The 26,455-nt window shown below is 38.5% G+C and overlaps 1 protein-coding gene across 11 annotated transcripts; it reads right to left on the reverse strand.

Annotated features, from left to right (window-relative positions):
- Positions 1–3,063: 3,063 nt before the first annotated feature.
- On the reverse strand, positions 3,064–25,069 carry SF3B1 (splicing factor 3b subunit 1). 11 transcript variants are annotated; one of them, XM_079311406.1, is made up of 25 exons: positions 24,910–25,068; positions 19,519–19,685; positions 17,485–17,586; positions 16,701–16,815; positions 14,794–14,873; positions 13,482–13,649; positions 13,100–13,334; positions 12,186–12,398; positions 11,657–11,778; positions 10,830–11,027; positions 10,637–10,738; positions 9,935–10,114; positions 9,436–9,522; positions 9,037–9,307; positions 8,614–8,759; positions 8,380–8,526; positions 8,106–8,231; positions 7,498–7,719; positions 7,078–7,260; positions 6,874–6,985; positions 6,660–6,780; positions 6,258–6,389; positions 5,180–5,452; positions 4,491–4,707; positions 3,064–3,546 (listed from the first exon to the last, which is right to left on the reverse strand). In XM_079311406.1, the coding sequence occupies exons 1-25, from the start codon at positions 24,935–24,937 to the stop codon at positions 3,388–3,390; spliced, it is 3,906 nt and encodes a 1,301-aa protein (XP_079167532.1). In that variant the 5' UTR covers positions 24,938–25,068; the 3' UTR covers positions 3,064–3,387. The 11 variants fall into 11 exon arrangements, 8 of the variants coding, with proteins under 8 accessions (XP_079167532.1, XP_079167533.1, XP_079167534.1 ...); XM_079311407.1 differs by lacking the exon at positions 24,910–25,068 and adding an exon at positions 24,279–24,552; XM_079311408.1 differs by lacking the exons at positions 16,701–16,815; positions 17,485–17,586; positions 19,519–19,685; positions 24,910–25,068 and adding an exon at positions 15,188–16,660.
- Positions 25,070–26,455: the final 1,386 nt, after the last annotated feature.

The raw sequence follows: 26,455 nt of genomic DNA on the forward strand, positions 1-26,455 counted from the left end.
TGAGTGACTCTCCATACACCCAGGAACTGCTGAAGTTGCAAGTGAAACCAGGTGGGCGGAGGATTTCTCTTCAGTGCTCTCACCACTGCTACTGTGCCAAGACATGCAAGGTGAAAGGAAGTCTGACACAGGGGTAAGAGTGCACTTTCAGGGCAGCAAATGAGGTGAGAGATGCAGGTTAGAGAGATCCATGGATAAATGAGGGAAAAGTGAAATGTGTACAACTGAATCAGAACAGTGGCAGTGAAGCATACGTGTGTGAAATTAGATCAAAAGACACAGAAGTGTAAGCAATAAAATGCAAGTAAAACCAAACATGAAACTGAGGAAAATTTAGATCCTTATCTTCAGCTGCTCTCAGAAAGAAGCCTGAACAAACAAAAAAAAATTATCCCAAATTTTTAAGATTAGCATGCCTTAAGGGTAACTGCTAGCCTTGGCGAATTCTAGCTCAATCAGCTCAAGCTGTAAAGGAGTATGACATCCTTTGATAGGGAAGTTTTGACTGTAAGAAAATTTAGGTATATACAACCCTTGGCATCCTTTTTTCCATTAAAAAGTACAAACAAAAAAAAAAACCCAGATGCAATGAGAACCGACATTAAGTGGTAAACTATAATATTCTAAACTAGTAAGAGCCTAAAGAAGTATGGCTTACATTCTCCTAATTCACTGTGCCTATCCAAATGCATATTTGCAATTAATTTTAAAAACAGATTAAAATTTAAAAAAAAAAACATACCTTTTTTTCTTATAGGTATCTTCTCCTCCTTCTGCATACTGGACGAGTCTGTTCAGGAAAATCAACTATCAATGATGCTTCTGTCCATAGAGCTTCTCTTTCAATTCACTGATTAAGTTGGGAGCTCTATGTAAACCCAGAAAAGGGGTTGGAGGACAACTGGAAAGGAACTTGGTTCCCTTTAAAAGAAAACCTAATTAAGGAAGCTGAGGGATTGTCTGGACATGCAGATTTTATGCTCGTTACTTGTATTTATCAAATATTACACTAATTATGTGACTAGGTTAACTTCTCAGTTGCCAAGCCATAGCATATCTCCCATTTTATAAACAAGTAGCAAAACAGCAGATGTTTTGTTCACTTAGCCTGTTTTTCTGCATTAATGGCACAATCAATTATCCATTAAGAGAATTTAAATAGCAGTGATCCAAATCCTTCCATTCATTTAAACTCCTCATTCTGGATAACAAACACCAAGAAGTTTGCAGGTGAATACCAGCCATCACCTCAGAGTAAAACTTGCCCGTTTATTAATGGCTTTAGTTTGTACTGGAAAAGGAACATGTTTGTCTGCAGGTGGACAGATATCATATCTGCATAGTTACTTATTTCCCCCAAGTTTCCTCCTTAATCTTCCTGTGCTGAACAGAAGTGTCTGGTTGCTAAACAACAAAAGCAAAATACTTTATTAGCTGCTGCAGGCTCCCAGAAAATCCCAGTCTATGATCCAGAGATGGCCTCTTTAGGCAAGAATTGCAGAGATCCAGTCTCAAGAAAGATAAAAATGCTTCCTGATGACTCTGCATATCAAGAACTGCCCTTAAATACTGCCATTTCAAACATGATTTCATACCAGATAGTCAGGATACCAAAAACCCAAGCATGAACATCACAGTTTTATGCACAATTCTGCTTCATTAAACAGTTCTCTATCCTCTGTCTTCCTCAAGAACCAAGAGAAACAGTACATCTTCCTCAAAAAGATCTATGAAAGTCTTTCGGAAATTCAAAAGTGATGGGTTTCAAAAATAGAAAATTTGGAACAATTTGAAGTTGCTCCCCTCCACTTTGAGAAGATTTTTACAATTTTACTTACTTCTAAGAATAATGAATTTGCTGAACCATATCTAGATTGCAGGAGCCATCATCCATTCCTACCTGTTTCAGATCTCTCTTTTGGCTCATCTCTCAAAACTCAGTGCTTTTTTTCAGCCCTCCTCCCTCTCTACTGGTACTTGCTTGGTTCTGTCTTGCAGAACTTCTGAGGCAATGAAGATGGCAGGCTCTCTGTAATACAAACAATACTATTCAGTTGCAAAGCACTAGAAATAGACTAGAATGCACCTTATTCTCAGAGGAAACAGTTCACCAACAAGACTTCCAGAAGCTGCAGCTAGTATTTACTTAAGTTCTAGAATACAACTCACTGTTGAAAAAAGCCACTTCTCCCCATTTCCTAACAAATTAGTACCCTTATTAACAAAAGGATTCCAAGTTGCTTTTGTACTATCTCCAACTCCTAACAAAAAATTAGACTTGAAAGGCAGGGGGAAATTTTCATATATGCTGAACAGCTAAAGACTCTCACATTTATGTAAAAACAGCAGAGAAGTCAGATAACATCACTGCACTGAACTTGCTAAGATGGAAATGAATCACTTGAGTCAAGGACTCGCAGATCAAGCTGTCTAATAGCCAGCTACTGCCTCCTGTTGCCTTACAAACCTGATATAATGCACACTACTAACAAAATCATTTATTCTTGGGGTTTAGGTGGTTTACTGATAGCAAGATCTTTTTCTTTGTAGCACACACATAAAAGGCAAAAAGTAAATGAGGAAATAGAATGTTTTTCCTAGAAACTGCCTCATCTAAGGTGCAGGGGACTTAACTTTCTTATCTCTTTAACAGAACTATGGCATAGCCTATAAATATCTGGTTTTTTAAACATATGATCAGTATGCATAATTTTCACAACTGATTTTACAAATACAATTTACAATAAAACTGCTAACTTCTGAAAATTTAACAAGCCATGTCCACCAGGATACTGCATATGAAGGAGTAACATAATAATTAAACACTACTTTTTTCATTACATAAACTGATACTGCTACAACCATCAGCCAGGCTACAGCTACATTATTGCATGACAAAGATACACACATTAACTACAGTTGTACATTTTTCTTATTTATTCAAAAGCTAGTGGATGACAAAAAGGGTTAAAATGTTTTATACCACCTATTCATTACATGAACAAATACTTACTCAAAAGGGACTTACTTTACAAGCCCCTCTATCCAAAAACCACACGCAAATTAGATTTTATACACAAATGTTTATTTCTCAAATAAACTTCCCCTTTAAACACAAGGAATGAAATCTAAATCTTCATAAAGATGGATCCAAAACAAAATCCCTCCAGTACATTGTAATCACTGTTTTGTTGGTCACTACTGGCTTTTAACTGTTTAACATCAAAAAACAAGGACATATTTAAAAAATCATGCTACTGGATACCTAGCTCTGCCTCTGACCAGCTCTACACTGATCTCCAAAATTTTAAAATTTTACATCATGAAATCCGAAGCATTTAACTGAACAACAGCTGTGCATTAAACACAAACAACTGAACAAGAAGATTATAAGATGTAATCAAGTTCATAACGAATATACGTGTTCTTCTCATCATTATAGATTCTGGGATAATGTGCTATCAGAGCATCCTGTGATCCGATGTAGATTGAATTATAGATCTTCCAATAAACATCTCTGACTTTTCTGGCAGGGTGAAACAAACCCTAAAAAACAGAGCAGAACAAAATATAATCAAAGCTTGAAGCTTCAATGTTCTTTTATTGAATTTAATAAAGTGTTGCAAAATAAGCATTTAATAAATGGGCAGAACATAAAACCCCTAGGATAAAACAGTTCTATGTAATAACACAATACAAACAGTACTTGAAAGAGCAAACATTGCAAGGGACTTTCACCTTCCTACTGATGTCAGTATCTTCATGCTGACGTCCCCACAGTGCAGTAGTGTGACATCTATCTGCAAATTATTACTAAAATGCTGCCACACCTTCTCTACACTGACCTGTACTACTTTAATCCTTGCTTCTCACCCGCTAGGAGAGGTTTAAGTCCATAGCTAACACAGCCACTGTCACATGCTCTTACACAGAAAAGGAGCCTTCAGATTTTACCACCCCACACACATTTACAGAAGCTGAACTGCTGAACTGCCTAGTATTGATCTAGCAGTATCAAGTCTAATCAAAGCACTGTTTTACAGCGCTGCACTCTTCTAAATGTCTGTTTTTCTTGGCCAACAAGAAATCATGACTATCATGACCTATCCTCTCATTTATTAATCTCACTGGTTACTTATCATAACCCCTCCCACAGCTAATTTATTCCATACTCATTAATTCACATCCTCAAAATTTGCAACATGCTTCCAATTCAGAAATCAAAGTGCCAGGCTATTTTAGTCAACTGATATTCCAAGTTACTTGCTCTTTCTGCATGAGTTCTGGGATGCAATCAGCTATCTCCCTATATCAAACCCTCTGTTTACTACCTATTTCCACTATTCAAGTTCTTGGCACAGAATACCCTGTTTAATACTTTGGATTAAAAAAGCCAGTTTTTCCTTTGCTGGAAATCACTTTTTTGCCTCTTGGAAAGAAGCTCTGCCTGACAAGTGCTCTCTATTGCCCCAGCACACAAAAGGCCATACCTGTAAACAGTACTGTAACATCCTGCAGGGCCCAATAGCGACTCTGAGGCCCTCCAGAGCCCCCATAACTGCCTGGATGACATGAGGAGAGGTTTCAAACACATTGGGCCACACATAATTTAACAAGTGATTAAGGGAATCTTCACAGCCGAACCCATAAACACCAAGGGACATGTGCTGCACCACAGCACTGGCAGTTTGTCTGTGTACAAGATCCCTGCAAAGAGAACAATGGGTATTAATCAATGAGACTTAGAAGCAACATGATTGGACAAGCACAGTGTTTCTTTTCAATAACACTTTTCTTGAAAGTACCAGTAACACTCTTAAGCCATACTTAGTGACAGCAAGAGGCAGAGTATCAAAAATCAGTGAAGTGAAAAAAGATGGGAGTTTTCTGACAAATTACTGCCCTCCAATTCCACAGAAGCACCAACAATAGAAATTATCAAAAGCAGTTTTAATCGAAGAAGTCTCAACACACTCAAGATGCTTTTATAACTTTAATCTTCAGAACTATTGGCAGAATTGGAGCATTTAAAATCCAAATTGTTTGCAAATAATGGCTTCTAAATTATGTTGTTACCTTAAAGCCTTTAGCAAACAAGGACAATATGCATATTTGCTATAATTAACGATCTTATATACTTAAAAATATGACTAAGGGTATACTACAGAAGTGCACTCACCTGTCCATTAAAGCATCTTCAAGCAATGGTGTAACAGCATAAATGTAATCTTTTCCCATCTCTCCAATGTATTCAAACAGGAAAGAAAGAGACTTTAACACACCATTCTGGACATTCAGTTCTGGAACTCTGTATTCATTCATGAGTGCAGGCAGCACTGTGAAAGGTGAGCATGTTTCAGCCACAATAGCAATTGCTACTGTAGTACATACTCTGTTCTGCCTTTCCTGTACTTTCAAGTTGTTTAGCAGTGTGGCCAATACATCGTGAGGTCTGGAAGAGACAACATGGGTATCCATGTCAATAGATGCAGTGAGGATTTAGATAAAATTAGTTAAGCTTCAAACAAGTGGCAGAGAAACGTGGCGTAGCCCCCATAAAAGTTTAGAGAGCTGGGAAACAAACTGAACACTAAACATGAAACACTAAACTTTAGAACTGCTTAAGGATTTATTTCCACAGCCAAAGTTTATTACTTAATCTAAATCTGGCTTTTTCCCTGCCTTCTTTCTTCCTCCTGTGAACTCTGGAGGGTAGCAGAGCCTCCCCACTATTACTCTGATCCCAGAGGGAATTACAGACTTTATAAAACCATAAGAATTGACAGAGATAGGTTATGTCCTGCATGGAGAACAGTTACAGCACTCCAGGCTGCTTGCTCTATCTGCATTCAGTCAGTCACAGAACATGCAAAAAGGTGGCAACTGTGCTCCATTCTAAAATGTGCTGACATTTAATATGACCTTGGTGGGAACAAAGCTTTAGAAATCAATAAAACTACTGATTTGGTGTGGGAAGGGGAAAAAAAGAGAGAGAAGATAAATTATTTAAAGAAGAGTTTATGCAGTAATACAAAGAGGGTCTGAATGCACATCACAACCCATATTAGTCCACAAATTTAGTTCAGAAGTGCAACACAATGTTAATGAAGAATATGTGACTGTATTCTTCAAAATGAGTAAAACCATGACTGCACATATAAAAAGGTAGAGAAGTTTGAATATTTTCTACCAGAAAACTAACAATCATCACCATGCTTGGTAACTGCATGAAGTGAATAAGCATTAAACCGACGTACCCAATAGCTTTTGCAATATAACCAAAAGTGTTCACTGTGGCTCTTCTGATAGCTTTCTTGTGAGCTTTTAATAATTCAAGCAGTTCAAAGCAGATCCTCATCCATTCTCTGGCAGAAACATACTCTGCACCTCTGAAAGAGAATAAAGTGAGTTATCTCTTCAGTGATCCAAAAAGTTGTTAAATAAATCACCTATTCGTTTGCTATCCACAGAGGTAACAGTTTAAGCACTTCCTTTATTAGGTAATTCAACAGTGTCTGCTAAATACCTCAAGTTTTACTCACAACTTCAAGAAATATCAAGAGACATGACAATAAGTACCCAGATGATGCCAAACTTGAGCTTTTGCTACAATAATAGTCCACAAAGAAAGTTAGATATTTTCTTATTACTCAGCTTACCTGTCTGCAATACGCCCAACAAGATCAATACAATTTTCCTGTACTTTCTCATGTCTGTTCTTCAAAATAGGTGTCAGCCGTGGCAGCAGGTCTTTGATTGGTGGCGTCATCTTGTGCATACCTATTGAATTCAAAGAGACACATTTAGTTTTATAGTGTGGGTTTTTTTTTAATTTTGCTCTTGAACAGCCAATCAATGAACACAAAAACATACCTATAACATTGACAATGGCCTTAAGAGCTCCGAGTATGCTGCCCAGTACTTCAGGATATTCTTCACCCAGGTACTCATACAAAACAACACCCAAGTGTCCCATCAGTTTTTCCTACAACCAAATAAAAAGAGTTAGAAGACAATTTTCCCCTCCCTTCTCATTATTATGACCTGCTAGAGCAAATCTGGAAGAGAAGTCCATACCTCTTGACAAGTCTTCATGACCACTGCAGTACGAGAGATCAGGTCAGCAGCCTGCTGCCTGACTTTGGCTGATTTGTTGTTCAAACGCCACAAAACAGTACCACAGATCTGTGGCAAGTAGGGTTTCACTCTTTTGCCTAGAGCATTAACCACTGTGCCAAAACCATTCAGCATCACAGAATCCTGAGAGTAAAAACAATAAAGGAATATGAGACAAACAGCAACACTGCATTTTACCTAAACTTGCGATAATTTAAAACTGATTTTAAAATGCTAACATTACAGAGATTGTTTCTGGATTTCATTGATTAGAGCGCTGACATCTAAAAAGAGATTCTAAAAATCTAACTTAGAGGCACATATTTCTGCATAAGAGGCTTACAATTACAGTGAACCAAATTCTCCAACACCTGGCCGTACCTCTGTTGTCTGTTCCTGAAAGGCGTACAAAATACCATCAATGAGCTGCTCTTCCAGTTTATGATCGATGTCTGCTGCCCCCAGATTTCCCATTATCTTCTCAATTGTTTCCATGACCATTTTTCTGTACTGCTCAGCCTCATCTTTCAGATCATCCACAATTCTAGAAATAATTTCTGCTGCTCCAACTTTATTTGCCAGCTCCACAGTCGTATCAACCAACTGAAATATAGAAGTGTTAAATCAGCAAACATTAAAAGTAGTTAAAAACTACTTTCTACATCTTAAAAATAACTTCCCTAGTCTGAAGAAACATGTTCACCCCACTATAAAGAATGAAGTTTTACCTTTAGAAATCATACAGTGTTTTTAAGAACATAAATGGAATGAACCATCCCACCCTGCAACTGATGAAGACATTCACAGATGTAAAATGTCGTGATAATCTCCTAAGAACCTGAAAATCTTCTCTGCTACACAACTTCTAAAATGCTAGCACAAACAAAAATCAAGTTTCAGGATACAGACAAACGAACATTCACTAGTCTGAATTAACGGTCTAATTTTGACTGTAAATAATTTCCCAGCTAAAAAACCAAAAAAAATACCTGTCTGTAATTTCTTCTGTCCAGTGCCATTCTGTGCTGCCAGAAATGTTTGAAGAAGGGTGGCAAGATTTCTGTTTTAATGTAGTTTGCTTCAACACCATCCGTACCACAACACTGCTTTACGACCTGACAGGAAATAAAAATCCAGCATTTTTAATCTGGTGTAGGATGGGGGATTTGGGGTTGGGTTTTTTTGCTTTTGTTTGGTTTGTTGTGTTGTTGGGTTTTTTTAATACATACTCAATATCAATACTAAACTATCATTCTGACATACCTTCAACACAATTTTTTTCATCTCTTCATCAGGAGACTGGAACTCTCTGATAAGAATCAGCATGACTTCTCTGGTGTAGTAGTTTGCATACTCAGCATCCATGAGTGGAATCAGGTAACCAATCGCCTTCAAAAACGCAGCCAAACCCTATTTAAATGCAAAATATGTCTCTAGTAAGTTACAGCAGGTACACATCCATCTCAGTTCAAACCAAAGGAAGTATTTTAGATTTACCTTTCCTCTGTGTTGACGTATACCCTTCCACAAGGGCTTCAGGACAGAATCAAATGACTCGATACCATAGGGAGTGGCTGCCTCAGCCAAAGCAGCAATGGCCAAAGCGCTGATGGTGCGAACTTTCTGCTGCTCATCCACCAGCCCTGCAAGACAGAAGGGTTTAGTACCACTTCCTGTACTCACAACTTAAGTTCAAAACAGCAAAATTAGAGGAGGAGAGTAAAAGTGATTAACTTGTTTTCAGGAATGCTGAACCATTATTCATATTTATTCACCTTTCAGAGTCAGCTGAAATGTTTCTCAGTGTCATAGCAACAACAAAACCAGGACCTTACTGTCACTGTGCCTTACAGAGGTATGAAAAATTTTCCAGATAAAGTGGGCAAAAAAAAAAACATTGTCTGGGAAAGCAGAACTTACCATGCTCAATAATTTCAACCAAGCTCCTGAGATGAGGCAGGATAGCACAACCCATAAGAATAGCAATCTGCTGTACAATCTTGATGCCAGTGTGTCTGGCCTGCCAGGATTTTTTGCTTTTACAGACAGCTTTCAGGAAAGGTAACAGAGAAGGAATGCCCAGAGCAGATGCAACAACAGCAAAGGCTCGAGCTGTTGTATTTCTGACATACTCATCCATGTTATCAATATCAGGTCGCATTGTGGAGATCATTGTTGCCAAACCCGCAGCCTGCAGGACAAAACACAAAACATACCAATTGGATTTATGCACAGCACAGTTAACTGTTCTGCCATGCCCATAAACATGCTGGTAATATGTAAGCTAACTTGATGCTTTAATAAAGGATGGAGTTTTACCTTAGCCAAGTTGGAAATAATTTCTCTGCCTTCCACTCTAGCATAGTAGTCTTCATCAATCAGCAGTGGTTCAATGACGACAAGGATCTGAAAAAGATAAACAAATTAATATTTCCTTATTAATACTTTCTGAAGTATTTCTAGCCCTGTTAAAGTTCATGAAACAGATGACTCCTTTAATTCAAGCTTAAAGCATGACCAGAAAAAAATTAAATCTATTAAATGGTTTTTTTACAGCTCTTAAATCTCTTAAGAATATGGTCTGGAGATACTACCTAGATAAGGTAAGGTGCTTCCCACCTCCAATATACATATATCATATTTACATCATGCCTCAATATTCTGAAGCCTACTCCAATCACACTGTAAAAACTTCAAAGTTTGGTTTAAGAAATATAAAAGCCAAATATGTTTTTAAAAGGTGGTATCATCCTCTTCTGATATTCACATAAAATGCAGAAAGAGCAAATCAGAGATGAAATAGCAAACTGCAGCAGACCTTGTGTACGTATGGTCGGACCAAGTCATCCAATTTGTACAGAATTCTGTCAATGACTTTGACAAGCAAGTGACGCTCCTGATCTTCGAGTGTTGGTGACATCAGCAGAGGCAGGATCTGATTGAACAGCGGCCCTGCTCCAAATTCCCGAGCTTTATCAGTAATTTGCCGCAACGCAGCCTGAACAAAACCAGAAAACCTGACAGTTAAACTAAGGAAATAACCCTGAACAATCATAAAACAGGTATGAGCCAAGTTAAAATGTAACTGAATACAACCACAGGCTTCCAAACACTTGCCCCAAACACAACAAAACTATTTCAAGCAATTTTATGCTGATCTGTTAAAACACAAATGTGTGATGACAAACACTGTGTTTTCCATCTGCATCACTTGTTTTCTTGGGGTTTATTTTTCTTTTTGTTATTTTCTTTTATTATTATTATTAATAAATTCTTCTCAGTGCACAAATTTTCACTTTTACTCTTCTGATTCTTTCCTGATCCTGCTAAGGGAAGGGGGGACAAGCAAGCAGCTGTGTGGTGCTTCGTTACCAGTTGGGTTTAAACCACAATAGATAGTAATGCTTAGGAGATCATCTATTCTCAATAGGAGCCCATGGACAACTGAAGCTAAACCTGAAAATTAACACCAATTTTTGAAAAATTAGATTACATGAAGGTATTTGACAATTCACCTTACCTTTCGCATGGGAGGTGTGCCGTTCTTTATTTTCAGAAGTAATTTCATTATTTTTCTCTCTTTCTGTTCCTCAGGGCTCAGAGTCGATTCATCAACATCAACCTACAAGTAATTCCAGAAAAATAAATGGGCACTGGTACATATTCAAAATAAACCAGGGAAGGTAAACTACCATGAGTGAAATCTCCTTTACCAGCAGCTTGTCAAAGTATTGGATATCATCTGGTTTCAGGAAAGGCAGGTTGCCAGATGGCTGGTCATTAACACTCTTCATAGTGCGGTCCTCTGTCTGCATGTGGAATCCTGTCATGCCCCCCAGGGGCGTTGGAGTCGCTGTGAGCTTCCGAGCAGGAGTGCGGATGGGCACGTAACCAGCTGGGGGTGGGAGAACCTAATAAAGAAGAATAAAGTTCATTTTAATTCCAACAGATATAAAAACAAGAAGCCATCAAATACAAAATACTGCTTGAAGTTACAGATCTCACTTTATTTGTTTAAGGATTTGTGTGTTACCACATACAACAGATCCTATGTTCCCAGCAATACAAACTCACCCTGACAGACTGTACTTATCCTGTACTGACAGACAACATTTCAGAAGAAAGCCCAATCCCACTGCTGAGAGCTTGGATGATAAATTGTGAAGTCTCCAAAGACTAAAGAAGCACTCCAATAACTGAATCAACATAGTATGCTTGCTGTCTCAGTATTTGTGGCCCTCTTCCATGTTTGTCTACATCTGAACATACCATTTCAATCACTCCATACAGAGTATATTTCTGGCCTTGACAGGCATTTTCAGCACCGAGAAGCACAACAGTGATTTACCTTTAAACCCCTCTTTCTAAGGGATTTACAATAAATTAGTAACAAAGTCCAACAAGTATGCACAATCAATTATCAATACTAAATGTGAAACATTCTACTTCTGGGGAAAAAAAAAAAAAAAAAAAAGACAGTATTCCCTGGTAGAAGAAAAACATAATCATAGTCTGCTGCATTTTAATCCAGATTAATTACCTTATATCCTTCAGGGAACATAGCATCCAATTCCTCATCAGAAAGGGGCCTATTTCTCTCATCAATTTCCCTCTCCCAGCGCCAAGCCTGCAGTTGTTCAGGAGTCATGCTCATGATGTGACCTATATTCAAATTTAAAAAGAAAAGTATTTAAAAAAATCATATTGTATGCAGAAGTAGATGACTTGTTTACTTAATTTATAAATGCTCTCGAGTCCAAGTTTCTCTAGCACCTGAACTCTGCAGCCAAGTAAGATATTAAACCCTTACAGAGCCTTTTATCAACATTTTTTACTAAACTATCTAGAGCATATCTAAAGCAACAGATATGTAACTTTATTCTCAATTCCCCTCCAGAAATGAGTTGCTGTGGACATTGCCACAAAAATAGTAAGCTGAGCATACACTGACTGCTTTCACACAGGTAGGAGAGAGTGCTGGGCAGAAGCCTGTTTCAAAAGACAATAGAAAAGGAAATACTTCATTCCCACAATACCAAGTGAAGCCTTAGACAAGGGACTGAGCTTACCTGGTGTAGGGGTTGCCATGTTCATAGCTGGGGTACCGATGGGTGTTTTGCCAGGTGTCAGAACAGGAGTGCTGCCACCCATCTGGCTGGCAGGTGTTTCATCCCAACGTGACTTCCTTTTGCTTGCTCCTGGGGTTGGTGTCTCACCAATGGAGTCACCACCTCTATCTGTACGAGGTGTCTCAGCCCAGCCACTGCCATGGCCCGGAGTATCTAAGCAAAAACAAACCAGATTTTCTCAGAAAGCTGAACACTATATACTCCAACTGCACTGTCAATATTCAAATCCATTTTCAGTACCTAATTAACAAACAGCAGGCAAAAGTAAAGACTATTTTTGTGAATAATGAAAAAATGCAGGCATTACACTAAAAATATCCAACAGAAACTTTGTTTTATGAAAAAAAGTGTTATCTTCTTGCTGAACCTTTGCATAAAAAGATAGGATTCTAAAAAAAGAGAACTACTCAGATGTTCTAGGAATTGAACAAAGTACTCCACGTACTCCCTGATAAAAGCATTAGGTAACAAATGTTTCACTATTCTCTAACACAAGAGTCAAATTCAAATTAGGCAGGTGAGATGCTTCTCATATTTGTTTTAATAACAACCTCGTAAAAAAACCCAAAACAACTAAAAAATTAAAATCTCAACCTGCAGCAGTCATTAGATATGATAAAACTGTGGTTCCATATTTGAGCCAAGATACATCCAAGTGTCATGGATGCCACTTAAGCACAGGCAGAACCCTATGCAGAGAACTCAGATAAGAACAACTCCCCACATCAACCACTAGATGTCAATATAACTACATCTTGCCTGGCTTCTGAACACACTGTTTACTTAGTGTGAAAAAACCCAGTACAATTAGCCATTTAAAACTTATTCTGCAGCTCCCAGTTTGTCACAAATACCTCTTTCTGTTTTGGGGGTTTCATCCCATCGATTTTTCCGTGCACTGGAAGTGGCACCTCCATGGCCTGGTGTTGCGTGACCAGGCGTGTCCCGGCCGGGTGTTGCAGCTCCTGCTGGTGTATGACTGGGAGTTGGATCCCAGATTTTAGAGCCTGGCGTGGCACCTGGAGTTTCACTACCCTTTGCACGGCCTGGAGTTTCATCCCATCGCAGAGATGGGGTGTGTCCAGGAGTCTACAAGACAAAACCAAAAGTATCAGTATCCCATCCTATACAATAACAGACTGCTAGTTGTTTAGCACAGTAAGAGGATTAGCACTGATAATGTCTTCTGTAGACAGTTGATTTTAAACTTAGTTTAAAACAAAACTAAGTCATTACCTCTGCTTGATCCCAGCTGGACAATTTTTTAGGTGTAGCACCAGGAGTCTGATCAGCTGTCTGATCCCAACGCCGTTTGCGTTTTGAAGGTGGCTGAGAAGCGGCTCCATTGACGACTTTAAGCTCTCCAGCTTTAGCTTTTTCAGCTAGTTGTTGCCTAATTTCCCTCTGTTCAAGAGCACACAAAGAAAAACGTAAGAACTCCTCAAATTATACCTTTAAAAGAATTTTCTCAATATATTTTATGATTTTTTTGAGGTTTCACCCAAATAACCTGCAATCAGCTACTGCTTTCATTTCAAGGCCACTCTTTTTCAAATTCTTCTGTATTGACAAAGCAGCTGTGTTTGAGGGGCTGTTTTTAATTTTTCAATAAAAGCCATTCTTACAGCAAATGCAAACACACAGAGAATTTTTGAAGCTATCGGTTTCTGTCACTGGTAGGTATATGTCTGAAGACCATCACTCATCTGCTTCAAGTAAGTACCACTTCAGTAAATTAAAGGTGGATAACTTGGAAAATATATTCATAAGAGCTACATCCCATGACATAAAAAAAAGCCCTGGAATTCTTATTTTTAATCCTGAGATGATACTGCCAAAACACCACACTAACAGAGACTGTTTTGCACTTATCGATGGATCCATAAGCAGTAAGACTGCCAAAATTATGAACTAATTCTTCACTTAATATAAGACAAATCAGTAAGTCACTAGAAACACAAGATCTTGCTCCAGTTAGCAAGATGCTACTGAAGGTATTACACCAGAAATCTGTTTATATTACCAGTATCTTTTTAACTATTAAAATTAAAGTAAGTTTTTGGGTTTTGCACTTTTTTTTTTTTAACTATTTAAAATGAAATGCCAATCTTATACCCAATCTTAGTACTGCAACATCTGTTGCAGGTACTTCATCAAAAGGCTTTTAAAACCTCCCTGGCTTTCCTACGCATAGAGCTCACAAAAACAAACATCTCTCACACTGAGCAACTCTCAGTTACTGTTAGATTTACCCTCTCCTCTGAAAGGAAATAAACAAGAGGAAGTCCAAGTTCCACCAAAATAAATCCAGATTAAAATATATTGAGATTATTTTTCCCTGCATTGTTTAAGTATTACATAGAATAGATGAGAACTTTCATCTTTAAATTCCACTGACTTTCAACATACAAAGAACATGATTTTCCAAAGAAAGGGGTTTTCAAGTTAAGACAAAGTCAAGAGAATTTACATTCCCACTTTCTTAACATGCTTTCAAAGGCTGTAACATTAAACTCAGTCCAAGTGGAAAACCCTCCCCTCCACGCACCTCTTCTTTTGTTAAATGCTGTTCACGCATAACATCCATGTACGTTCTGGCATTCATTTTAGGGTCTGGAGTCTTCCCTCCTGCAGAAGAGAACAGCAACAGGAATGGAGCACAATGAGTACAGAATAAGCAGAAACTATGGACTTCTACTGTCCTGCACTAGTATTATATTATTCCATGATCATTTAATTTTACTTTTTGATCGAAAATTTTTTAAAATTACATGTATCTTACGTTTATTCAGTTTGCTGATCAATTTAACCTGTTTGAACACAAACATAACTACTGCAGTTTCAAACAAATATTTTAAAGCCGATAAAAATGATAAAATGACAACACAGTTAAGAGTCTTCAGAAGTGATGGGTTCCTGGGTTGCTAATCCGGAATACGTACACTTTCGTGCCTTTGTCTCCATCAGCAGTTCTGACTTCAAGCAGCAGAATAGAAGCCTAGAAAATTATCTCTTTACCATTAGTAACACTTTGGAAAGATATTTATAATCAAAACATTACCTTGTGTAAGCTGTTAAATCCTACTTGTTCTCTGACTATAAATAACTATTGCATACCTAAGTAATGTTTAAATTGTTTTATCATAAAGACCCATTTATAAGTTTGACAAATCTGGACATGTCTCACAGACCTTCTTGTGTTATATTGTAACAGGGCTTCATTAAAAATAAAAATAAAACAAAATAAAACCCCCCAAAATACTGTTTGATGAAATTTTCCCCCTCTTCTCAAATGACACTTGTGACTGGGAGCTGAATGCAATACAGTACATACACCACCACAACAATACTCACAGGTAATGGGTTTTGTACACCATATGTTGTTTTATGCTCTGTATCTTGCATTAATTGGATTTTTAAATACTTTAAAAGAAGCCCAACTTTATAGAAATGAGACTTGTCATGAAAAACACTTTTCTTTAAGAAAAATGCACAGATTTGCTATACAAGTGGTATAGCTATTATACTTTAGGGAAAAAATAAACTTAAACATTTCTATGCTGAACATCACTGCCCAATTGGCTGTGTCTTTCTGACACTAGCTTTGATAGGACTTTCCTTTGGAATACTTTTTCACCATAATCTACACAGGATGTGTTGAACTGCACCCTTAAGAATGCAGACAGGACTGGCATATAGCAGTACTGCTGTAGGAAAGAAATTAAGGACAGTTAGTATGGGCCTGTGAATTCTGACAATACATGTTTATATCAATTACAATTAAGCAAGTAAAATAATTAATATCCCTATTAATTCATGCAGGCTGAAATTCTCATTTGTAAAACCTGCAAAATAGCTACTAATTTTAAGTCAACAGGCACCTTATTGCCACATGTGAAACTCACTCACCTGAAGAAAATTTCAGACCCACTAAAACCCCTTCTCCTGACTTCCATTCTAAAATTATCAGAACAGACTTGAACTATTAATAGTATCAAAGTCTTATATATGCTTTTGTTTCTTTTGGCTATACCACCTAAAATTTACATAGGATGGTAAGAATTAGGTGCTCTACTAGCATTTCAAAAGCAGTAACCCTGTAAATCTATAACTTGGAATGAAAACTATCAAGGTACTGAATGAATCTGAGCACTCAATACACAAGTTGTTCAAAGTACAACGCACAACCCAAAACGAAATGAAAAGAGAAACCTTTAACCCTTTGTGTTTCTATGGCAATGGCTCATTGACAATTTTCTTGTCCTTCTACCTGGAAAGAAAACTCGTATTATAAAGATGAAGAATATGGCATCTAAATTTTCAACCAAATCTCTATGAAAAGGGGATGTTTAAAACAAAACTAAGTTTATAAGCATGCCAACAGAAATCAAAGGGCTAAAGACAATTAAAGACAAAAATTTCATAAAGGGTATAGAAAAGCCAAAAAAAAATTACCATCTGCAAAAGGATCAAGACGCTCAGGTGAAATTATCATCATCCGCCTGTGCTTTTTGTACTCATCTTCCCGATCTGCAATCTTTTGAGGACGGTGCTCTGCAAAAGGATCATACTAAAAACCAAGAAAGATTGTTAGTCACAGATTTATGAAGAATAATATGAACAGTGTCTGGTACTGTATTCATTTTCAGTATTATTAAAAAGACTTAATTATTTTTTGCCTCAGCTATGCAGGAAATGTCAAAACACTATACAAACTTCAATTTTACTTCTGCAACTAGTTTTTTAAATACAGAAATTCTCAGGAAATAATTTCTGATAAATATTCAGCATTTTAAGAGTTTATTCACTTGTTACCAAATCATTTCATGCTGTCAACCTTCCCCCTTCTTTTTGTAGGGTGACTTAATGCTACTTCTTAGGCATTTAAATTTTACAGAAAAATACTCCAAGAACATGAAACGTAGGTGACTACATTTTCCTTAAAAAATGACAAGTATAAAGGATATTAAGATTCCTGGTTATTTTAATTTAATGAAATATCTGATTTCAATTTTTTCAAGTGTCAGTAGTTTAGTTTCTATATTTATGTTGGCACAAGTGCCAATCTTTATCACTCTGTGGAATTCCAAACTAAAGCAGTAATAAGCTTACAGCAACAGTTAAAAAAACATAGCTGCTAACACACATCTTATATTTCCAGAAAGCAAAACCTGTTGTTAACACTTCTTTTCCTCAATGCTTACAGGAGTATTTTATTGTGCCTTTAATTAAGACGTACCTGTTCAGTAGATTGTGGTATGTCATTAAGCAATGCCACTGGAGCATGGTATCCTGGCTTCTTCTGGCCAAGCAAACTTGTGGAAGGGTAGTCATCATCATCCTGTCAGTAAAGAATGGTGAATTTGTCATGCTGGTATTTAGATAAACTAACATCAAATGAACATGCTGCGGTCATAGAAAAGATGAAAATGGACAAATACAGTAATAGAATAATTCAAATTTTTAGCAAGCTTCCTCATATAGCTTTTCTTATTATTCCCAAACTGGTGAAGCAGATAAACCTGTTCATATCACTAAGAAGGCTCAAGTATTCTTTTAATGTTACATTTAATCAAGTTTGCTATCTATACTAACTAGAAAAAAAGTATTTCATATTAATGTTCCCCTTACAGTTCCCTAGTTGGACTGTGAGAACTGGTGCAGAGATATTTAAACTATTTTTCTTACAAGTCAGATATATATATATATATATATATATATGGAACAAGATTTAATAACCCTATAAAAAGCTTCAGAAATATTGAAAACTTCAGAGATAGATTCATGTTAATTTAGTAATACTTAATCACAATGGCAGTAACAAGCACTTGCTTTTGCTACTTCTTCACCAGTAGTCAGTTTCTACTCAACTATTTACAGCAACCCTAAAGAAAAACTGCTCATAAAACTATGAAACTTTTTCAGTGAGCCCCAGAGTAATGAAAATTTTTAATAAAGCATTCTTTATGTCTGTACATGATACAAATACATCACTAAAAAAACCTCATGTATCAACTAGTACTAAACAAAACCATTTTCCTCATTCTTAGAAATATAATTCTCTCAGTGTGAGATGTCATTACCTATGTACTTATGATAAGGCCTATAGATATGACCATTCCTGCAACCGAAAATATGGTCCAATGTTTAACATTAGAAATTAGTAAACATTAGAAATAAGGTAATCTTACAAGCAGGATACATAAGGAGAACACAACACAGTGAAAAAGTCAGTTCTTATAAACAGCTCTGAAATTTAAACCAGGAATCTTAAAATAGTCACTAATGTTTGTTGGCCAAAGTTTTATTAAAATTTTTTAATGTCATTTGTAATCCCAGCAGCAGTGGCAGAATGAAGTTAATTATTCCAGTCAACACTACCATTAAGTACCATGCCACAACTGTTTGCCTTCTGCTCGGGCCTACAAGGCTCTCAAAACAAATTTTATTAGAACTGCAGCCCTGGCAGGAAGTACTTGGAAGAGCTGGTGGAGTAGAGGCTGGACAGGACCCACAGTGGGCACTCACAGCCCAGAAAGCCAAATGTGTCCTGGGCTGCATCCAGAGCCTGTGGGCAGCAGGGCAAGACAGGATTCTGCCCTCTGCTCTGCTCTGAGACCCCAGCAGGAACACTGCATCCAGCTCTGGGGGCCCCAGCACAGGAGGGACAGGGAGTGAGTCCAGAGGTCACCAAGAGATCAGAGGAATGGAGCACCTCTCCTGTGAGGAAAGGCTGAGAGTTGGGATTGTTCAGCCTGGAAAAGAGAAGGCTCCAGGGTGATGTAACTGCAGCCTTCCAATACCTGAAGAAAGCCTGCAAGAGAGCTGGAAAGGGACTTTTTACACAGCCCTGTATTGACAGGACAAGGAGAAATGCCTTCTTACTGAAGAACAGTAGGTTTAGAATGGATATTAGAAAATAACTTTTCTGTGAGGGTTGTGAGGCCCCAGCACAGGTTGCTCAAAGAAGCTGTGGATGGCCCATCCTTGGAAGTGCTCAGGACCAGGCTGGATGGTGCTTTGAGAAATCAGATCTACTGAAAGGTGTCCCTGCCCATGGCAAGAAGGCTGGAACCCAATGATTTTCAAGGCCTTCTCCAACTCAAATCATTACATGATTGTGTGATTCCCAGATAAGATTTACTTGGTCCACTATGACATTAATGAAAATTGCTTTTACTTCAAGCAACTGCTACTAAAAATTATTCAAAATCAATTCTGAAATAGTTACATTGCAAGCCCTAAACAAACAAACAAACAAAAAACCACTTACATCTTCCAATTCAGTTGCTGCAATGGAAGTCACATATCCAGCAAATCTGCTGTCGCTGCCACCATAAATTTCTTGATCATAATATCCTGTGGAATCAAGGCCTACTCCTTGTGCTTCATCAAGAGCAGGCTTTTTTCCTTGAATTTCTCGAATTTGTGCTTCGATATCTAGGGTAAAGACACATACACAAAATTCTTGTTACATATACATATAAAATGTAGTAATCATGTTACTATGTACAACAGAGTTTTTTGTCCAACCTGAAAGATTATCATTAAAGAAATAAACATGTGAGACACACAAAACTACAGAATCATAATCACAAGCTGATATTCATAAAAAGCTTTTCCTCACATCATAGTATGATCCAGCACAGAGTACTTTAATTGTATGGCTTAATACAAACTATTGAACTCATTGTTACCATATCTCATCTTCTGACAGAGGTAGCAGAGAAGGTGATTTACACCACAGCACTATTTCCCAACACTACCCTAACAAAACTCTTTCACAACAAATGTAATCCTCTCATTTAGAAAAACCTTTCATAATGTTATCACCAATTTTTCTAATTTAAACAACTCTTAAGAAGAATTACTGTGCAAGATCTCAAAATTGAGATTTAATAAAACAACACTCTATTGTGCTTTCTAACATGCTGCAAAGCTATACTCTCAATAAGTAAATAAAAAAATCCAACTCTAATATACCATTGGGTAACAAGTTAATTAAAAACCCCAAAACTTTGGGCCAGTTTCTTTTCACTTTGGCAGCTAAAATGTTATTTACTCATCATCATTCTTTGCCTGCACCACCATCTTTGAAGACTACTATTCTTCTGGATAACAAAACACCCTTCAAACAAGACAAGTGGGAGCTTTGTAATTCTTGTACTATATCAGGATCTGACTCTAATCAACTCTGGTGGCCATCTTTGACCTTAGAAATTTGGTACTTTCAGAAAGAACATTAACTTCTTAATCCAAATAACAAGGAACTAAATTAAACCATGCCTTCCTCCCATCTGTTGTAATGCAACACAAAAAAAAAATTGCAGCAATCCAACTATCTTTAACAAATGTAACTGTAGGCATATTGAGGCAAGGCTGTGTAAAAATTACTATTGTTTTCATGTCAATTTTGAGTTAATAGATATGGAAAGACATTTATGCATACAAGGTAAATTTTACTTGATCAAATAATTACTTTAATGGCCAAGAAAATCCCCAAGAGTTGCATTTCATAGCTGCAGGAATACAAAGGATCATGCTTGAAAGAAAGAGTTTGATTACATGGTCTCAAAAGACTCTTTCATCAATAATTCTGGGATTCACCCTCTCCCACCTGAAGTGGTATTGCCTGCTACATAAACTTAAAGGAAATTTGTAAATTTACAAAAAAGCTACAGGAAATTCTGTTCACAAATAATCTTGAGTATTCAATAATTGTTCACTACTGTGGCTCACTTCCATTTTCAGGATGAATAAATTTGACACACTTTTAGCATCAAGCCATCTTGCAAAAGACACTATAAAATGCTATGCAACACCTGCTAGGAAACCTGAGAAAAACATGAATACTTTTTTTTTAAAGCTAAGATTATTACTAATGCAAGTTATTGGATCACAATTTCTTAATTTAAAATGCCATAAGTCCTTTTCTTATCATAGGCTGCCACTAACCAAAAAAACCCACACCAACAAAAAACAACGACTAACCACAAACCCACTGTAAGCCAAATCATGCCTCCTGCACAAAGGCATGTTTTATAGAGAGGCAACTTAACAGAGTTTTACCTGACAAGTCTTTTCCAGATAGCTATGAGTGAGAACAGCAGGACTAAGGGTTCACTTAGTCAGAAAGGAACACTGACTTCATGTGAACCACTGTAAATCTGACAGCAAATAAGCAATTCCTGCACTGGTCTAGTGAGGAAAACTGGCAGAAATGTGTTTCTAAACTCATCAAGAGTCCCACAGACAGAAAATAAAACCTAAAGGCTGATAAGGAGAATCTTGTTCCAGCCACTTCAGGGCTTCCATTGAATTTTTGCAGCTTTCTAGAGCAGAACAACTTCAGTCACCTCTGTGTTACAGAAACTTGTGATGCCTTAAGCTCATGAGAAGCTGAAAGCTCACAAAAGCCTTGTACTGCTGGCCATGAGCACCTCCTGAACCCTGCCTGTGTGTATATCCTGCTCCCTCTAAAATCCTGCACAGCCATGGGGATCCCTGTGAGTCCAGAAACTGGAACACATTGCTCCCCAAGGTGTTAGTTCCTGGAGAAGCAGCAGAAAAAAGCTACTGTCAAATTAGGGATCTTTCTCTTCCCCTCAGAGGCCTCTGATCACCTTTGAGTCACTTACAGCATCCTCTTAAGGTATTCCACTTCTGTGGAACCATCCAATGGCATGGCTATGGATCCAGTGCAACTCAATATATTCTCCACAGATTTTTTAGCTATTTCTGTTTCTCCCAGAGAGCAGATGAAGCTCCTGGTTCCTTTTACAGCCTGGTGCAATGCAGTATTGGGGTGGAATACCTGGAGCTTCTGCCTCTAGCAAGGACACTACAAGCACAGAGTGAGTGATGTTAGAGTACAACCCTATCGTTTCTCCTATTTCCAAGAAGCAGCAAAACCTGCTGGGTTATCTATACCAAAAAAACAAAGTCTATATAGACTCAAAAAACCTTACTGATAGCCACCCTAATTTTTAACTAATGCCTCCAGGTGCCAGTTTAAATTAAGCACTCCAGAGAGAATACCCCACAAGACCCATTGAACCAGGAGGCCCATAGCCACAGGCAGCCTGTGTTTGGAAAGCACCACATATTTAGGTGAAAACGTTATTTTGACATTCAAGGTGTGCCAGTTAGTTTTCCTGAGCTAACTGGCACTTCCTTGCAAAAGCTCACACCATATTTAACAAAGCTCTTTAATAAAAAGCAAATAAAGAGTAATCACCAAACTTAAACATAAATTGTACAAAGCAAACTACTTGTTTAATGGCTTAGTCAAGCAGGATAAAATGGAAACTTCACTCACAGAGAAACAGTAAACAGAGTGGGATAAGAGTTAAAAAAAAATAAATAAAAGAGGAGGGGAATAATATTCTACTGATAATTCCTTTTCTGTACTTTATTATTTATATATTTTGGTATTTTAGCAGAAGTGACTTTAACATGCAGTTGATTTAAAACACATCATAAATGCTGAATATTATTAAAGTGAACACACGTGAATTCAAAGTCTCTGAACATCTAGCTCACAGAGAGGCTTTCTCTATATGTTCTCTTACCACACATGTAGTTCTACTCTAAATGTTGAAAAAAGAAAAGACCCTGTGTTGGAGAGGTATTTTACAGAGTAAACAGGTTCCATAACTTCATGTCTTATCATTTTTTTGCATATTTAGCTTGCTCTTGCATGGCTTTATTTTTAGCTACTTTAGCACACTTACACATGTTAAATCTATTATGTTTGGAGAGCTCTGTTCTTTTCTGAGCAAGAAAAACAAATTATATTAAAAACGACCTTCAACAGCATTGAAAGCTCAAGCATTTATTGAGATTTTATAAGATGCCACTTGAACATTTACTTTCCAGCCTCAAGCACAGAGTTCCCCTTTAACTATGTAGCTGACACAACCTCCAACTGTTTTAATGCCTCTTCCAAGCTGTATCTTGAACACATCAATCAGTAAGTATTTAACAAACAGTGCAAATGTATTTAAAATATTTTAAGATGATTTCATAACAAACAATTCCAACGATTGGTGAGGAACTGAAAAAAGATAGGATAGAACTTGGAAGCAAAAGAATCAAGCTGCTCAGCTAATGCCTCCATGCTGGGAAAGACCCTTATGTGATCATACCCTGTTACACATATTTTTAATTTAACTATCTTCTCTTTTAAAACCTGTTTCAATACAACACTAATCCAAACACAGACAACTGGAAGCACATCAATGTTTTCAGTGAAGCCAATGCATCACCATTTGCTCCAATAAATAAGCAATTTCAGCTCGTAAAAAGAAAAACAAACAAACAAAAAAATAACCACCCAAACAACCAAAACTCAACAATTCTACCATTTCATGACAAAAATCTCTTTAGGTAGTAGGAGAGGCAGAGCACTGTGATGGGTAATACTCACTTGGGTACTCTCACACAACCTTTATGCATGTCACAGCATGTAAACAAAGGATAAGACAATTTCTGTAATTATACCAAAGTACCCTAGAATTCTTAAAAAAAAAAATTTTTTTTTTTTTTTAAAGAAAGGACAAGACATATTCTTCTTCAGCTTTTCTAAAGCTTTTCCTCATTCCTAAAATCAGATTAGATCCGTAGTGTTAAAGACTACATTAACTTCACTTCAACTGGAGATTATGCCTTTCCATTTGAAAAGCTTTTTCAGAGCAAAACTGAAAAAAAAAAAAAAAAACCAAAAACCTAAAAGATTATGAATACCTGGGCGCCCTGCCCACCTCACAGTGCACAACCACTACCCAAAGGTAGTTTTCGATTAGCGAATTACGCATAGAAATTAAGAAAAAAATACAGCAGACCGCCTACCTCACACAGAAACACAAGCGAAAAACCCTAAAGCAAAAACACAGAAGCACTGTAATTCTACAAATTATCCTCCGGTGCCTGAAAATACCTAAGCTCAGGGCAAGCCGCAGCCAATGCCACAAAGAGAGCTTTGATTCACACTGAGAAGAGCTGGAAGCAGCAGCGCACACGGGCACACGGCACCTTCGAGAAGAACAAACCGCTTGGGAAAGCTCTCAGCCGTAAATCGCTCCGAGAGCCGCTTTCCTACGTCAACAGGCGGCCGCAGGAAGCCTGTGTAAAATGGCAGCTCGAATGCTCCAGCCCTCACCATCCTTCCCCTGCTCCGGGGCGCTTTTCTCAGCAAGCGCCGCGGCGGCTCAGCATCAGCTGGGGCCGCGCCGGCTTCCAGCAGGCAACACCCGTTCTCCCGCCCCCTGCAACCCGTTTACCGAGGCCAAAGGGCTCGGGCAGGGGAATAAGCGGGCGCTGTTGGCATTTCTGATGCGAAAATCGCAGCGCACCGGCTGAGGCGCGATGGGCGTTAGGAGGCCGGGGCGGGGAGTTCAGCGACCGAGCTCCCCTGCACAGGCCTGGCCGCCGCTCCGTGCCCCGCCAGCACTGCGAGAGCTCCCCCTCATGCCCGCTCCCCGCCCGGCCCGGGCACGGTGCTGACGAGAGCAGCCGCCATTACACACAGGCCCGGTCCGCCCTGCCCCCGGCCCGACGAGCCGCGCCTGACGCTGTCCGGAGCCGAGGAGAAAGACAAGCAGCGGGCGATGCCCAAGCATGGTCCCAGCGGGCGCGGACATAGGGCCTTCTAGGCTATTTTTACCTTCGTGGGTCTTGGCGATCTTCGCCATTTTGTGCAGCGCCAACGACGCCGAGGCGGAACTGGCGCGGCCCCGCCGCTTCCGCCACACGGGGCCGCCAGAGCCAGCAGCGCGCAGGCGCAGCCGCCGTCCCGCGGGCCGGGGGCCAGGACCCGCCCACCGCTGATGGACGGCGCGCTCAGCCAATGACCGCGCGGGGCCGTGCGGAGAGCCCAGCCCGCCGTGAGGGAACTTCCGGTGAGGGAATGGGAGCGCCAAATATGGGACTGGTTCCTGGAAACTTCCTTCCCACAGCCCCCGAGGGCTGGCCCCACCGGAATGTGGGTGCCCAGCCCTGTTTGATAAACTGCTTGAGCTGGGTTTCATCTGGTCAGGGTGACTGGCCCAGTGCCAACAGGCGGATCGCTGGATATCAGAGTAAAGCAGATAAATGTTTAATGCTACAAGATGGGGGTTAACTGGAATCTCGCCCTTCAGGCAGATCAAGCCTGTTCAATACTTTAGTGAGGGTTGCAAAGAGGAAAGGACAGCTGTGTTTACAAAATTGGCAGATGACTCCAAACTGGCCAAAACCACTGGCAGGTGGAAGAAGAAATTTGGAATCATCTTACATTGCTTCATATGTGAAATAATCTAAGATCACAGAGGTAAGCTTTAACAACAAAAAGCAGAAATAACTACATATTGGAATTTTAAGTCACTATATGAATTCAAAGCGGCAAACATAGTCAGGAACTGATGACATGGAAAAAGCGAATCAAAGCTATATGATTACCTATAGCAATACACTGCTGCAGTGGAATTAAGTTTTACTCCAGGCCATTAAAAACTGTGTTGCATGTGAGACCTGGAAAGCAATCATTTCTCTTAGCTCAGTCAAAGCCACTGATGGCGTTCAACACAATAAAGTCTAGGACACAATATAGTCTAGAAGAAAGGAGGAACATGTTTATGAACATGACCTAGGTGGGGATGTAAACAAATTGTTTAGCTGTTCTACAATAACTGACCTCTCATCACTTCCACATTTCATTTGGGAATTACTAACTTTTTTCCTCAGTTCTGTTGATGTGAGGTACACGCATTTCAGCATCACTGTCTATTTTATCCCTAGTAACTGAATGGGGTTGATTCTGTTCACATGCAAAGCCCTGGGAACTCTCCCTTACAGTCAAGTGTTGTGAACAAGCTATTTTTTAATTGTCTCAACTTTCAGTAGCAGTAAAGCACCAAGGCTGGCTATGCAACCTAGGTACAAAGTCCACAATTGCTTAACAATACAGCACATCAGTGACGTTTCATAACACAGTGTAATATCTAAACTTTCATAGTTTATTTACTATAATGCTGTTTTATTGTATACCTGCTAAGTCTCCAATCTCCTCAGAAGCCTGTGCAACAAGTGAGGTCAACTCGAGAACTTTTCATCAGATAAAATGCATAAACTATTTCCAAAAAGGGTGATAAATGCATAATGGCAAAATTCATATTGATTCTTCACTAATTATTCCTCCTATGAAAGTTGGTACTTCACATTATGGCTTTTTG

This window comes from Erithacus rubecula, assembly GCF_903797595.1.
Source record: "Erithacus rubecula genome assembly, chromosome: 8".
In the NCBI taxonomy this organism is placed as follows: Eukaryota; Metazoa; Chordata; class Aves; order Passeriformes; family Muscicapidae; genus Erithacus; species Erithacus rubecula.